The sequence below is a fragment of the Pezoporus flaviventris genome, unplaced genomic scaffold (assembly GCF_033815535.1).
Source record: "Pezoporus flaviventris isolate CSIRO_AGI_PZ_B2104156 unplaced genomic scaffold, CSIRO_AGI_Pfla_v1 ptg000066l, whole genome shotgun sequence".
Lineage (NCBI taxonomy): Eukaryota > Metazoa > Chordata > Aves > Psittaciformes > Psittacidae > Pezoporus > Pezoporus flaviventris.
The window spans coordinates 21,606,821-21,622,045 of NW_026892614.1; the positions used below are offsets into that span (position 1 = coordinate 21,606,821).

Genomic DNA, 15,225 nt, shown 5'->3' on the forward strand with positions numbered 1-15,225 from the left:
CAAAGAGTATATAGTCTAAATACTGTCTATTTTAAAGCCACTGTTGTACCACTTTCAAAATCAGGTATACTTTCTGTAGTTACTTAACTGGCAGATGATAAAACATGATCATTTCAGGCATACATAGCAGTCTGATGTGCAAGCGCAGACGAGGGATCTAGCGCTCTCCTATAGTTTATACTAAGAGTGTCTGAGATAGAGCGACAGCCTGATTAGCAAAACAGCTGATGGGTTGGGTATGTGGGTCTCCATCCCACCCCATGCCAGAAGCTTTCTGGAATGGCCACTTGCACGTCTGTGTTCTGCTGGAGAGCAGCTGCCACCTCCTTTGCCTGATACGAGTGATGCAAAAAAAACCTGCCCTGAGGGACTCTGCAACAGACATAATAATTTAATTATTTAAATAAATTTAACTTAAATAATTCTAAAGAAAAATAAAGCTCAAGTAAGAGATGAGAATGAAAAGAAAGTATGCTTTAGAGACTTTCAAAAAGATACAGTGAGGCCAATGAGATAAAATTGTTCCAAGATGGATTATGGTAAATTAATGGGCTGGAGCCTGAAACTGGGTTGCAGTTGCAGTCAGAGGCTGTGATGTGAAACTGCATGTTTCAATTTGATGACTTCCACCAAGAGGGAAGAGGGAGAGAGCTGAAAGGAGATAAAATCACTGCCAATAGTGTGTTGCATTGTAATTGGCTTGTGTTAAGAGTTTTAGGGCTTCTGTAGGTCACCTGTAGGGGCTAGCTGGAATTTTTATTTCTCTCTTCCCTGCACCCTCTCTGCATACAATGGCTTGCTTATTTATTTCTCTGAAGCTTTGATGCTTTGATTTAGACTTGAAATACTGGGCAGGGTGGTGTTAGTAATGTTGAGAAACCACGTGTTTTGCTCACGCACACAGAGTTAATTGCTAGGCCTCTGAGCAGGAAGCCATTTCCCTCAGTTCAACTATCACAAACCTGTGAAGTTTGGTGTCCATTACACTGTGGGGCACAATCTACTTCTCAAGGCAATGTGGTATCTCCCAGCCTTTTGCATGTAGTTTAAAATGGATATCAAAGTACTTGGGGTTGTTTGTGGTATAGATTTCTTGGATTAAATTGCCATTTATGTAGTTGCCAGCAGTTGTGATAGTCTGACTCTGATGGTGCGTGTCAGCTTTTCCAGTTTATTTTGATGAATATTTCAATTTTTCACTATAAATGCTTTGTTGACACTGTTGTGTTACTGTTCTGTGTCACTGATGAGATAATGCACACTAGTTCGGGACAGAAAGATTGTCATCTTTTGTCTTAATGAGTCAGATGTTTGTGTTTGAGGTTTGTGCCTTTCAAAGAGAAAGAGTTTGGCCTGGTGAAGGCAATCTCCCTGAACCCGCAGTAAAGAAAGGAGACAGATGAGCATCCCTACAGCCACCTTAAACTAGAGCTAGGATCCTGCTCTGAGAATTCCTCTAGAAGAAAGTCCCTCTCTCTTGAATATAGAAGAGTGCTTTCCAAGTTGGTTAATCCTGCCTGGTGTGTTGATGTGGGAAACTCTTCTTAACTACACACCCACATGTAGCTGATGGTGTGATAGGAGGATACACTCCCATGCACAATGCATCTGCCATAACTGGGCAAAAGTAGATTCACAGCATTCACATTGATCATTTCCAAATCCTGTGTAGACATTTGCAGAACATCCCCAGGGAGCTCTGATAGCTGCTCTGTGGAGGGACCTTCTGTCCACAGTGCACTGGAGTGTATGTTAGAGTAACTGTGAGTGGGTGCTCTTGTTGCATCTGTTTTCTGTAAAATGCCTTTAGGTTTTTTAACTGCAGGACGTTGGCATCATTAAAATAAAGGAACCCTATGATACCTAGGAGGGGATCTGTTTGAGGGAAGGAGAGCAAGGAATATTTTAGTATGTCATAGTCATTGAATGTCTTGGGAAAACAGCATCTTGTAAATATCTGAAGGTGAACAGATACTGTAATTACAAGACCACAGAATGTGGTAGCTATTGTAAACTGCCATGGATTTGTTGTGATTATCATGTCAAATTGCTTCTTAAAGGAACTGCTCTTCGAGTCAAGTGATTTGGCAGTACTTTTTTTTTTCCTTTTCTCCCCATCTTTTAAAATCACAGGCTCTGTGTCTCAGATAAATTAAAGTCAACTGGCTGAGGGAAGACTGCTACAGCCATGCATCATGCTCCTCTGATAAAAGCTGCTGCCTCCTCTAAAGAGGATGACATCATGACTCAGGAAGCAGCTCTTGGACCACCACAATTTATAAACTGGTTTCAGTTAGGTGCACTGAAGGCTGAAACGTGCAGATATTCAGGACCTGCTTCTGTAAGTAGTGTAGTCAACCTTACAGCGGAGCAAAGACCTCCATTGGCAGGGAGCGGCAAGTGGGAATGCTGCCCCTTGCACATATTTGGTCTTAATCATTGCTGCCTGAGTCAGAACAATGAGGGGCTTTTAGACTTTGTGCTGCAGTTGTTTGTTAGTTTTAAATATGCCTCTAATCTATTAAAAAAAACTATATACACAAGACTGTGCACTAGAGGAGCCCAGAATATTTAAATCCTGCGATCAAAAGTGTGCCCTTGTTCAGATATTTTGAAAGTTGGTTGACATTACTGTTGTGACAGATCACTGGAACAGGTTACCCAGGGGGGGTTGTGGAGTCTCCTACATTGGAGATATACAAGGCCTGCGTGGACAAGTTCCTGTGTGATGTACTGTAGGTTACCCTGCTCTTGCAGGGGGGTTGGACTAGATGATCTTTTGAGGTCCCTTCCAATCCTTGGGATTCTGTGATTCTGTAAGTGGTTCAGCATGGATTTCAGAGGGTCACTGAGTAAATTACCTCTAACTAATTAAACCAGTTTTGAGTTATGCAAGCCCTCTCAGAGTACTGACAGACTTCACTGGCACGCCTTTATCCTTGTATTTCATTGGTTTACAGTTGCATACAATTTGAAGATCAATCAGTAGAGATTTTATACCTGGTTTGGGCCCTTCATTATTTCTCAGTACTAGTCAGTAATATGATGCGTTACACTGTGTGTGTCCTATATGTGCATCCTAAAGAAGAGTCAGGAAAAATGTGCACATATCTACATTATCAGTGGTTTCTTTACCACTTTTTCAACATAATTCTTGTTACTACCCGTGCCCCCCACCTCCTTTTCTCTGTTCTGTGTGTGCTTAGAAAAGTCTTGTCCCTTGCTTTGCATGCCAGTTCCTCAGAAAGGAAGTGTTTCTACTAGGCTTTTCTTTGTGGTGCTAGCCTACAAGTAACATAAGCTATCTTAGCTTTAAGGACAGAAGAGGAGCATTGGTGGGAATGTGGAAAGAAGATGAGGAGTGCTTTATGCCTTCTCCTGAAACTGTTTTTAGCCCTGTAGGCAAACGGTATCATTTGTTGCTTCAGCCTTTGAGGGCTACCAGTGCCCTGCAGTCTGTAGGAGTCTCCCAGACAGTTGCTCTCAGTAGACAGCAGCTTGAAATAGGAGCTTTTAAGGACACATATAACCATTTCAGAGCTTAGACATGAGCACCAAGTGTAAAGGATTTCCTTGGCACTAGTCCCAGCAGAGCTGGGAGCAAGGTGGTGGCCAGGCCTTAGGGTCATCCTCTGTCCCCAGCTCCTGCTGACCTCTCCAGTTTCCTCCATTAACTGGCCACTGTTCTTTAATGTGTGTGTGTGCGCGTGCATGGGCACTCAGCTGTTCCCCAAGAAGGGTACAGTTTCCACAGTTCCTCTGCAAGGACAGCTTTGCCTTTTAATGAGGCGATTGAGGATGGATCTCTCCTCAGGAAAACGAATGATGCAGTCCCGGTACTTGAACTAAAACCTTGATTTAACCGTGCGCCTTTTCCCTCCTCGGCCTCGTAGCGAGCGCTGCCGGCTCGTTTCCCAGCTGGCCTTTCCGTGGGGTGAAGAAAAGCCCGTTGGCTTTGCCGTCGGACCTCGCGGCAGGCAGGCGAGGCGCCTGAACCAGCGGAGACCCCCCAGCAACAGGCCGCCCCCCGCCGGGCCCGGCCCTCTGGTTTCGGGGTGGTGGAAGCGTCGGGGCCGGAACCCGGCCGGGGAGGCGCTGGGGCCGTTTGTTGCCGCCCCGGGGCGGCCACGTGCACCGGGCGAGTCCGCGGGCAGGAAGGGGGTGCGGGGCCGACCAGCCGGCAGCGGGGTAGGAGAGAGAGGAGGGGCTTTGCCGCCGTCCCGCCGCCGGGTGGGCGCCTCTGCCGCGCCTCAGTGGCACCGCCGGCCGGCCTGTCGCTGGCCGAAAGTTGGAGGAGTGGCGGCAGCGGTGGCGGGGCCGTGCCGGGGCGGGCCGGGGCTGGCATGGCGGGGCGGGGCCGGCCAGCAGCAGCGGGGAGCCGGCACTGAGCCGGCGGCCGGGCCGGGGCATGGAGGGGGAGCGGGCGGGCGGCCCCGCCGCCCCGGCGGAGAGCGGCACGTCTGAGGTGTTCGCCCAGCTGTGGGCTGACGTGATGGGCATCCTGGTGAGTGCGGGCGGGACGGGACAGGACGGAGCCTGGGGAAAAGTCGGGCTCGGGGGGAGCCCACCGTGAACTGGGGTGGGCTGCGGGCACTGCTGTCCCCGCCGGAGGGGTCGTGGACGGCGTGGCCCCGGCACCTGCTGCAGAGGTTAACCGGTGGGAGGGCAGCCTCGCCGGGCGGGAACGTACGTCCCAGAACACCAACTCTATGGGTACAACTGAGAGTGGTGTCAGCGACCGGTTGCATCGCGGGTTGGGAGGAAAGGTTTCTCGGCTGTCATTACAGGCGAGGCGGAGATGCAGCGCAGAGCAGCGCCGGGGCTAGGGCCGTTCACCAGGACGGCCCGGACCCCTGAGCCCGTGTACGCGTCCCGGAGCGCACCGTATGGGCCGGCCCGTGGGCGCATTGTTCCTGGCGCTCCGGCGTGCTGCCGGGTTCAGTGAAGTTTTGGTGAAAGGCTGGTTTGTTGCTGCCTTTATATTCCACGCACGTGTTCCAGCGTCCCCGTGCCCGGGGGGTCGTAGAGGTCGGGGGTCCCCTGCACCCCGTGTGGCCGGGTCAGGACCGCCCGCCAGCCCAGCAGCGCTGCCCCGTGCCCTTAATGCACCCCCGGGTGCTGGTTGTGTTGCTCTTACTCCCCGTAGTGTTTTTGGAAGCGAGTTGCCCGGTTACGGCTGGTGGAGTTTCTGCGCTGGCGATCATCTGAGGAGGGACTAATCCTCGTAATTCACTGGTTACAAACAAAGGAGATGGCCCCAGTTACAAGGGCTCAAGGAATTATGTTTAGTGGGCACGTAGCGTACCGACAGGACGGACTGGATAGCAAACAGTCAAAATGCAGGAAGAGTCAATTCTTTATTTCTACTTGCAGCCAGAGAATAATATTTACTTTAGGTGCAAGATGATAATTACTGCCGAGGACTGCCACTCAGCAAAAAAACAAACACTGATGTTATATATGTACTGGCAGCTTTCCAGTGATACAGGAATGTGGAAATCAACAGTGGAGTGCCTGTTTATTCATTTTAAAAGCAAATTAATAGGCTTGATGCGTATTAACTTTTTGCTGAAGTACAACGTAATGCTATTAACTTTTTGTTGTTAACATTTAACCAACAGATTTTAAAGAGTATTATGAGAAAAAACCTTTTGGAAAGCTGCTAACAAAATGAATGGTAAACCCATAGGATCTAATTCAGAAGCATTATAGAACTGCACAGAGAATCTAATTAGCATTTTATGCTGCTTTTTTTTTTTCCACATAGACTTCATTGTTAATATTCAAAGTAAGATTAGAAAACCTGCCTCATTTCATTTCTTCATAGGAATTCTCCGTTGACTTGGCATTCAGTTTAGTAGCACCTGGATGCGTGCACTCTTTCACTGTTAATGATTTTAATCTAAGAATGCAAGCAGAGTCAGTTCTGCCAGTTTGTAGGGAGCGCACAGTTGGTACTTCATGAACAGTCTCTTTCTCTGTTTTTCTGGCAAGTTTCAGTACTGCATTTAGTAAGAGCAAAATGCTATTGGATGCCTGGGAAGGAGTGTTTGAGGAGGCCAGACCAACAATCCTAGCATGCTGGAGTGCAGTGCAGAAAAATACCTGATTCTCACACAACTAATAGTTTCTCCTGGCTGTACAGGCTAGTTTCCTTCCTGGGAAAGCATAGCTATTTCATTATTTGTCTTCTAACAAAACTAAGACAAAATAATTTCTTTTAGAGTTGGTCTGCTTTATAGGAAGGAATCATCTGGTAACTGTGAAGTCAGTGGTTTATATTGGTTGCAAACATAATCCAGCACTGTTATCTTTTCTTACTGCAGTGTTTTGTGTTGCAACACAATTACAAATACAGAAGAATACCCTTGTGTTGGGTCCCAAATAATAACTGATCTGAGGGAAGACAAAAGCTCTTCTCTCTGCAAGCTGTCAGCTTTCTTCAGATTTAGGTTTTTAAAGAGTTTCTGGTCCCCGTGGGTACAAAACATGTCTTAATATGAACTGACTATAAACTTATTTATTGCTCTGTCCCTCTCTGAAGGCAAGAAAGAAGTAGATCAAGTGCCAAGCTGGATCCAGTGCCAGCTTGACTTTGTGGTACATACAGCTCTGTCCTTTTCAAACCTACACTGCAAAAGGAACACAGTAAACCAGATTTGTGGCTTCCACATGAAAGTCTGTGGGTGATTGGTCACGGTCCATGGTGCCACAGCAGTGGCCTGCATATCTGGCTTACTGTTTTGGCATTGTCAGTTAAGTGAGGGTATGGGTCTTAAATTCCTGGGATTTACAGTAATTCATGATCCAAAATGGTTTAGGGAACACAGAGGTAAACAGTGGATTTATTCACTGGGAACTGCTTTACGAACTAGGAGGTTGATGATGTGGAAGGCTAGGTTGGTCCTGCAACAGCTACCAAAGGAATGTGCTAGCGGAGGGGGAGAGGCAAGAGAGAAGAGACAGGATCTTAGGAGGGGAAAACCAGAAAGAAATAAAGAAAGGTGATCATCAAAAATTTGTTGATTGAAAGAGAGAAAATTGCATTCTTAAGCAATGATCATAGGATGATGCAGGTTAGAAAGGACCTCAGGTGACACCTAGCCTAACCCTGAGCTGAAGCAGGGAATGCTCTGAGGCCAGGTAAGGTTGCTTTGGGCTTTATCCAGTCGGGTCTTGAAAACCTCCAGGGACAGAAACTGCCCAACTTCTCTGTGCAGCCTGTTCCACCACTTCACTGTCCTTATACATTGAAAAAGGTGGTCTTCATAAAAATGATGAAATACCTGATTCTGTCTATCTCATACTGAGGAATTACAGCAGTGGGGAGGAGGAGGGAAGAGTGTTACCCATTGTCCCTGCCAGAAGCCTTGGTGGCTGTGGTGGTGTCTCTGTTAGGTTTAGAGGGAGAGGCTGTGAAAGTCAGCCAGCTGGTATTCAGTACTACAGTTACTTAAAATACAAACTGAGCCCCTCTCACTCAGTGGATAAATACATTTCATTGTTTGTGAACGTTTAGATAGGTTCCTTAAAATAGGACCTCATTAAGCAGGAACCTGTGATGGCAGATCCCAGGTCCGGAGGGGAAGCAAATATTTCTCAAGTGCTGCTTGTAAGCAGCATATTTTACAGACTTTGAAGTTGCATAATAACTTTCTCTCTGCTTGACAAATATTGAGTGTACTTGCAGCTGCATTGGGATTTTGCTGAAGTTAATGTAACTTTTCACATTTGCACTTACTCTAATGAAATATTCCATAGGTGCAGCTGTGGTATGAGCACCTCAGAGCTGTTTGCGCTGTTAATAGAGCTCACTAGATAACATAATTACACTTAAAAGCTTTTGCTCTGTCTGCAGCAAGCACATGATGGAATGTACTGGTTGATTATAATTTGCAGTGTCTCAAAGCGACCATGGATGGTAGAAGTGTATTAAGATTTCAGAGTGAGATTGTAGTAGATGGATCATGAGTAAGAATACAGAAAATTCTCTGAATCCCAAAATGGAACACCATAAAAAAGGAATATTTTTGGCATAGAGTCATGTATTGATGTAGAGATAGCAAACTCTTTTATGCTGAGAGTCTGAAGATTTCTGTGATCAGATCTGAGAACAAATTGTAATATTAAGTGAAAATAATGAACTTTATTCTTTTAAAGATGTGCTTTCAAAACATGGGCTGTTGACCTTAGTACAGGGAAGACGCTGTAGTGTCTATCTTGTTTATAAGATGTTCTTTCTTCTCATATGGCATAGCTGGAACAGGTATCTGTGTCAAATCCTGACATTAATGAAATCACTAGCAGAACTCTGATCAGTTATAGAGCATGGATTTCCCTGAAGAAAATGTCTATTTCTGTGAGGAGCTTTTGTCTTCAATGGCCAAGATGAGAAAGATACAGAGGAAATTGCAAGAGATGCAGTGAAATTGGAAGTCTTTCCAGCTTTTTATTTCAAAGTCATAGCTAGTTTGTTTCAAACAGTTAAAAGAGGTGGAGAAAAGGGGAGTTCTTTATTTTTTTTTTTTGGTAGTGTTTTGCAGTTATGCTAAGAGGAAACTAGTGCTTTCCCACCATCTCCTGTGAGCTAAAGGAAACGGTGTTTTGACAACAATAAAGCTCACTTGGGTTTATACTGGGTGCCCTACTATTTACATATATAATCTATCTTGCTTTCCATGTTTCAGTGACTATTTGAATTTCTTATCAAAGCAGTGAAGAAAAAAACCAAGAGAGAAGGATGCCAGCTGATAATACTACTGTAATAACATGTAATTACATACTGACTAACATACTTTGGATAGAGGAATTTGATACTGAGCCTGGATATCTGGAGAGATCGGGGAAGTAGATCCGTGACTGATAAAAGCAGTCGGAGGATTGCCGAGAGGAGTTGTGGCAGCTCCTACCAGCCGCAGATTTCTCCCAGGATTGCCCTTCCGTAAACCATCTTTAGCTCTCCATGACCTCCCATGGAAATCTCTCTACTCCATTGCTCTCCCAGTGTCTGATTCAGGTGACTCTGTTTCTCTGATGTCTGCTTGGCACTGAGAGGCCACTCCACCTGAAGCCGTTGGTGTTCAGCACAGCTCTGCAGAAAAGCGCAGGCAACCAAGTAGCTGTTCCAGGTAGAACTTGCTTTTGAAAATTCAATATACTCATTTTTTTCCAGTTTTTACTGAGATGTTGCAAAATAGCTGTGGCACTGTGTTGTTAGCTCAAAAAGCACTTTGAGACATTCTGATTCAAAACTTTTTTGTTCTGACTTCTGCTTTGGAGTACATTTTGAAAGCATATCCCACTTGCAACAATAAGGATAAACCCAGAAGGCCTGGCCTCTGCTTTTCCGACTGGCAGGTATTGTTTTTTTTTCTGTTTAAAAGGAAAGGAAATATTCCTTTCAAATAAAGAAATCAAACCAGAAAGTCACTGACTGTCAGTTGAGGTGTTGGATTCAGTTTTATATTTTAAACTTAACCTATTGCATCTGTTTTCCCTCTCATCTCCATGCAGCATTACGCGTAGCAATGCTAATACCTTTATGAAGAAAGACAGCTTGTAGAGATAACCTTTGGTCCAGGCTTTTTCTTGCATGTCAAGTCACATAAAACAGATGTCTCCATCAGACAGTTCAGTCCCTACAAGACCCTGCACAGTCAGGAATGATAAGAGGTTTTGGTTCTGGTGCCCTGAAATCAAACTCTGGGTTTCCCTGGTCTTTGAATTGCAGTTAAAAATAAGGAAGATTTGTATATGCCTGCTCTTTGTCTACTGTGAACTGTGGTTTACTAGATAATAACTATGAATTTAAGGTAAACTTGATTCTTGGTGATAAGATTTTATTTTCTGGTGAGTTGCTAGTTTGCTGTGAATATGGGCTCCATTATCAGCGTTTGGAAATACTCCTTTTCCTCATATTTATTCGCATTTTGTAAGTCAATCAAGTGCTCTGTCTTTTAAAAGCAGCGGATTATCAGATCACCAGAACTCGCCTGTAATGATGCCTCCTTCCTTTTGTAGATGTGAAAAAATGGCAGTCTCTAAACAGAAAGGAAATGTGAAAACTGGTGTGGAAAGTTAAAGTGTTGCACATGCAGGACAATGATAACTTAAAGGAGCTTTATTGTATGGAATGTGATGTATTACACATGCTGGTCACCATTTTCTATAGTCAGGTGAAAAACATTTTTAGCGTGTATCAGAGCGAATGATACTTTGCAAGACTGGGTAATGATGAACCTAACTTATTCTGATGCTGTCAAGAAATCAGTGTAAATTAGCGCTGATTGCACAAGATGCTGTGCAAATGGGAGCAGAGAGGGTAAGCTGTGTGAGCGAAGCAGAGGGACTGGGGTGCAATAGAGTAGGGTCACTGCTGGATGTGGCACAGGGTTGTGAGGAATGGACAAAACAGGCAGTGCCTGGGGTAAGGGAGTTTGGGTAAGAGGGGAGAAAGGTCTTCTCTTCCATACTCCTTATGAACTACTGCAGTGTTGGCCCTTGGCTCAGCTCCTTCAGGACTTCTTTTCTCTCTAGATGTGGCATGATGGAGGAGAGAATGCTGGTGCACCCAGTCCTGTTGCCTGTGCCTTCCCGGGTGTCCCTTCCTCATTTGGAGTCTCTGGCTGTAGCTTTTACTTCATGGAGCAGCACAGGATTTCTCCTGTTCCATTTACCCTGTTGTCATGGTATTAATGATAGTAGAGCCCACATTGTGCTTGGATTTTAGGAGGTGCAGTGACACAGGATGAATAAGAATTACTTTGTTAATGACACAGCAAAGTGATTTGTCACAATACCTGTTTTAACGTAAAGTGCTGCTAATAATTTTCCTCTTTGATTGCAATGACTAATGAACATTCTGCCATTATTGGTGATATGAGGGAGGAGGAAGGTGGTGGTTGTGACTGCAGAGATGCTGAGGTAACTTTGCCAGAGTTTGGAGTCCATGTTTTTCATGAGAATATTAAAATAAAGATGGAATTGGATTTAATATGTGCAAGTCTGTAAAAATTAAGTTTCTGCTATGAAAGTGTATTCTCTGTTGAAGTATGTAGGTACACGTGTGATTAGAGAAATATGAATGGTTTTTATTTCTCACTATCATCAAGAGACTTAACTGTCCCATTGGCAGGACAGAAATACAGCACAGTTCCCTGAAACACATTTGAACCCAGGAGTTCACAATACGGATTTCCATTATGGAAAGTACTCTATAAATAAAAGGAGCTGCCACCACCACAGTGCACTCTCTGTGGTGTGGGTCAGGTGGGGGCATGTGGCTCTGCTTTGATCTTCTTGAGGTGAGGGGAATGCTTTTCCCGGCTTAGTGTAATAGCAGACTGCCATGTTTTGAAGCACTAAGTTATAATATACTATTTTTATTAGCACTTTGGTTAGTGTAATAAAATACTTGATGGCTTAAGTTTTAATGACACCTGGATAAGCATTTCTGAGCTACCTGCTAATTTTAGGGGCATGTTTCCTATGAGGAGGTTGAAACTGAGAGTGGAGATTGTATAACCTATTTGGAGAACAGCTTTAAGGAGGCTATAACTGGAAAACTAGATGGACAAGCTCAAGAATGTAATACAGCAAAGATTTATAAAGCACACTTCAAGGCTTTTTTTTGGGGGGAAGTTATACAATAAAATGGAGAGCTGGTTCCTTGTATCCATGTCATGATCCAACTGTGATGTGGTTGGAGTGCTGTAGCACAGGCCCTTGCTACAGGCCCGTTAGATTTTGCTGATTTGGCTTCCCTGTGGTCCTGCATGAACGCAGGGATATGCTATTCAGATCTGTTTACATGATCAGGCCTCCAGATGGAATAGATATGGATGTTCTTATGTGCATGAGTAAATGCACACATTGAAGCTTACAAGCATGGTAACATAATTATCAAGAATAGAAATATGTCATTTTCTGTTTATTATCGCTGTATTTAAGATGGTATACAGTGCTTTTTGGTCTTTGGTAACAGCATACTAAAGTTTTTATATTGCAGTGTTATCCACCTTTCCATATATGTGTGGGAGTGTGTGTATGTAAAGGAGATTAGGTAACTATTTAATATAATAACATCAATACTTTGAAAGCTTTGCAGTGGTGAGAGTCAATAGATGGTAGTGAAAACACTGCCATGCTTGTTACAATGTTAAATAGAGAGTTACATGAGCAAGGTCTTGATGGCAAGATGCTCCTAACCCTTTCGCCTTGCAACTGAAGATGCTTTGTGCAGTGCTAACGGGCATGTGGAAACAAAGGATGAAGAAAAAGACAAAAGATAAAGGGTCTAACTTCTGCTCTGTTTACATAAAAACTTCATGAGCCTAAGGAATGGAAGTTTTTTTTTTATTGTTGAGCAGTGTGAGGCCTTGTAGGTTTTCAATAAAAAAGGAAAAAGCAACTTCTGTCATTCCTTCACAAATTCAGGCTAGTTGGGTGTCCTGGCCCTTTCAATGCCAGCACCAAGTTGACCCTACTGTAGAGCTTTCTCTCTGCTTGACTGTAACCACAGTCTAACTGGATGGAGAAAAAAATGGATTCGAGAGCACTTATCATAACAGCTCACTGCACCAAAATGGAACTGTTGGAAGGTTATTTTTAGTGAGTGCACATCCACAGCTGGAGCTTGTGTGAAAGGATGTTCCAGGTCTGATTGCATAGCATTACGTTGTACTTCAGCAACGTAAGGCTTTTCAGGTATTTTGCTTGCCAGAATAATATCATACTGGTCATAATACATACCTCTGAAAGTGATAAGTCATTGCTGTAGAATATGTGGGGTTTATGCACTTAGTGTTTAGGAGATGTATTTTGTCTTTGTTTATTATCTCTGTTTATCTGTATCTGTTACAGTTCTGAAACACTTTCATCCTCTGGATTTTGTGCTTGCAATCTTCCAGCAGCAGCTTCCTGAATATTCCAACTCAGCTGAAAGAATGAAATTTCTCACCTGAAATTTCTACTGCAATCCCAGGGATGGTGTGCAAATAGAGGATACTTATTTTCTACTGCTAAATTGAGGCTTATCTCTTTTCACCATCCCTGTTAGACTTATTTTATGTTGTTATCAATATCAGTGCATAGACTTAAATGTAGCCTTTGGTTATACAGAATAATTTTTACTACTTACGAGCTTTGGAGCTTTAAGTGGTTGGCCAGCTTAGTGCAATAGCTCTGAAAGCTGACAATAAGTATTTTGCATTTAAACTAAAATGTATACTTTGTAAGGGTGAAAATAAGAAAAATCCTATTTTATACATAAATGTATTTGTGTTTATACATAATATACACTGCAACTTGCAGGTTGTGATTTCCACTTCATTATTAGGCTTCTTTCCCACCTTAGAATTCATAAATAACAATTGTAACACAGGAAAAGGTGGGGGCAGATTGCACTTTGTGTGTCAGTCGTGGTTCCTGTCTTCAAGTTTCTGTCTTCACATTTCCATCTTCAAGATGACTGCATGTTTACACTTCAAAAAAACTCACTGCTTCAGAGTGTGTTGTGGGAATATGTCATGTTTTGTACAACACTTGGGGAGAACAGGTCTCCATGTGCACCATTTTATCAGAGGACTAATAAAGATACTGTATTTCAAAACCAAAAACACTGGTAAGGCTAGGAAATTTCTAGTCAAACAAGCAATGAAAAGCTGGTGGTCAGCTGTCACATTGGGCATACCATGGAATACAGCAGTTGATGGGCAGTGGAGCAGGGGCGACAGTGCCTGTGGCACAAATCCATGTTGGCTGGTTTCTGACATGTTCTTTGTTGGATTTACATGGTGCTTTGTGTCAGACTGAGGACTAATTAGGCTCAGAAGAGGTATTTGGGTTTTCATGTATGTCTAGTATATATAGATGAGTGGGTTTTTTTTCAGCACAGCAAACAGAGTAGGGGATCACCACGACGGAACCACGACAGAAAATGACGTATTTCTATTCTTGATAATTATGTTACCATGCTTGTGTTCCTTCTGGTCCTGAGGTCACTTGCTATTTGCCACAGATTTTGTTGGAAGAGCAGGCTGTGGGCCCCTTGAAAAATGTTGACACCAGAGGTAGCTTCAGGTACCACAGTGGAAAACTGGTGTGGCTGCAGTAGCAGACATCTCTTCTCCCACTGGAGGTGTTTCCTTAGGTCTGTCTGTTTTCATTTCACTGAGGAAAAAGGGCTGAGTAAAGGCAGATTTCCTGCTGGCAGGGCATGTTGTGAACCTTCATACATGGCAAATTCTTTGAACTTTTTTCTCTCTGTTTTTACATACCATAGTTCTGTAAAGTTTCTCAAGGGTCATTTTCCTTGTAGAAGAAAATGCCATATTCCTGGTGTCTCTTCTTAATTACCCAAATTCATCTGTCAGTGTCCAGTTTATATGTGGAAGCTTCCACTTTGCTTGCTGCACATTGCAAATAAGAATTGGAAGATGCCTGTTTTTCATCATATTTTATTTTGTGATGATGTGTCCAGCTCATTGTTCAGAGGGGTTTGGTGTGAGGGTCTGTACTATTTCTTGTGTTATCAGTGGAGGCTGCTCAGTTGTAGGTAGTGTAAAATGGTTGTTAGTCCTTAAAAGAAAAAAATCTGTTTTCCACTTTAATTATGGCTACTTTTATTCTGTGCATTTTGCATTGAGGTGTGAAATAGAGTCTAATCCTGTGATCCTGTGTTGCCCCTCTCTGCTGTGGTGGCTCGTTCTGCTGTGTACTGAATTGAAGGGATACTGGGATGTGTTGGCTCAGTGTTGTATATTGTTTCTTGTTCAGTCCAGATCCAGCAATATATTGTTTAGATTTTGTGTCTGGGAGCGAGTATATACGTGCAGATGGATAAACTTAGGTTTGTAAAACTGAAGCTTTGCATGAAGGTATCTAAACTCAGGAAGTTAAGAGAACATAAGGTCGTGGACTTCATCGGAATATTGACATGACAGTGAAGAGTAGCTTCATACGGCATATGGTGTGTGTTTATGCATAAATGAGAGAGGAAAGAGATGCTTCTGCATATCCTTCTTGCAGACCTACTCATAATGAATCTCACTGGGTTTGGTTGGTGTGAAGGCTGAGTTCCTAATTGCCGAAATTAAGAGAAAAGAAAGAAGTGGATGTTCTTAGTGTTGCTTTTTCTCTCTGAGAGAACAGTACATTCTTCAGGAAATCTTTGCCAAGTTACTTGTGGTTTTTAATCTTAATCTCAAATGTACTTAGAATACAAAA

General features: G+C 43.4%; 1 protein-coding gene across 4 annotated transcripts in view; it reads left to right on the plus strand.

Annotated features, from left to right (window-relative positions):
- LOC133278565 (SAM and SH3 domain-containing protein 1-like) overlaps positions 1–15,225 on the plus strand; it is a 535,664-nt gene that overhangs the window by 409,192 nt on the left and 111,247 nt on the right. The window contains exon 1 of one of the 4 annotated variants that reach the window (XM_061471502.1): positions 4,348–4,504. The exons of the other annotated variants lie outside the window; for them this stretch is intronic. Coding sequence (XP_061327486.1) covers positions 4,409–4,504 — 96 coding nt within the window. The 5' untranslated portion in view covers positions 4,348–4,408. Of the gene's footprint in view, positions 1–4,347; positions 4,505–15,225 lie in introns of those variants that run through there. 4 annotated transcript variants of the gene reach the window in all.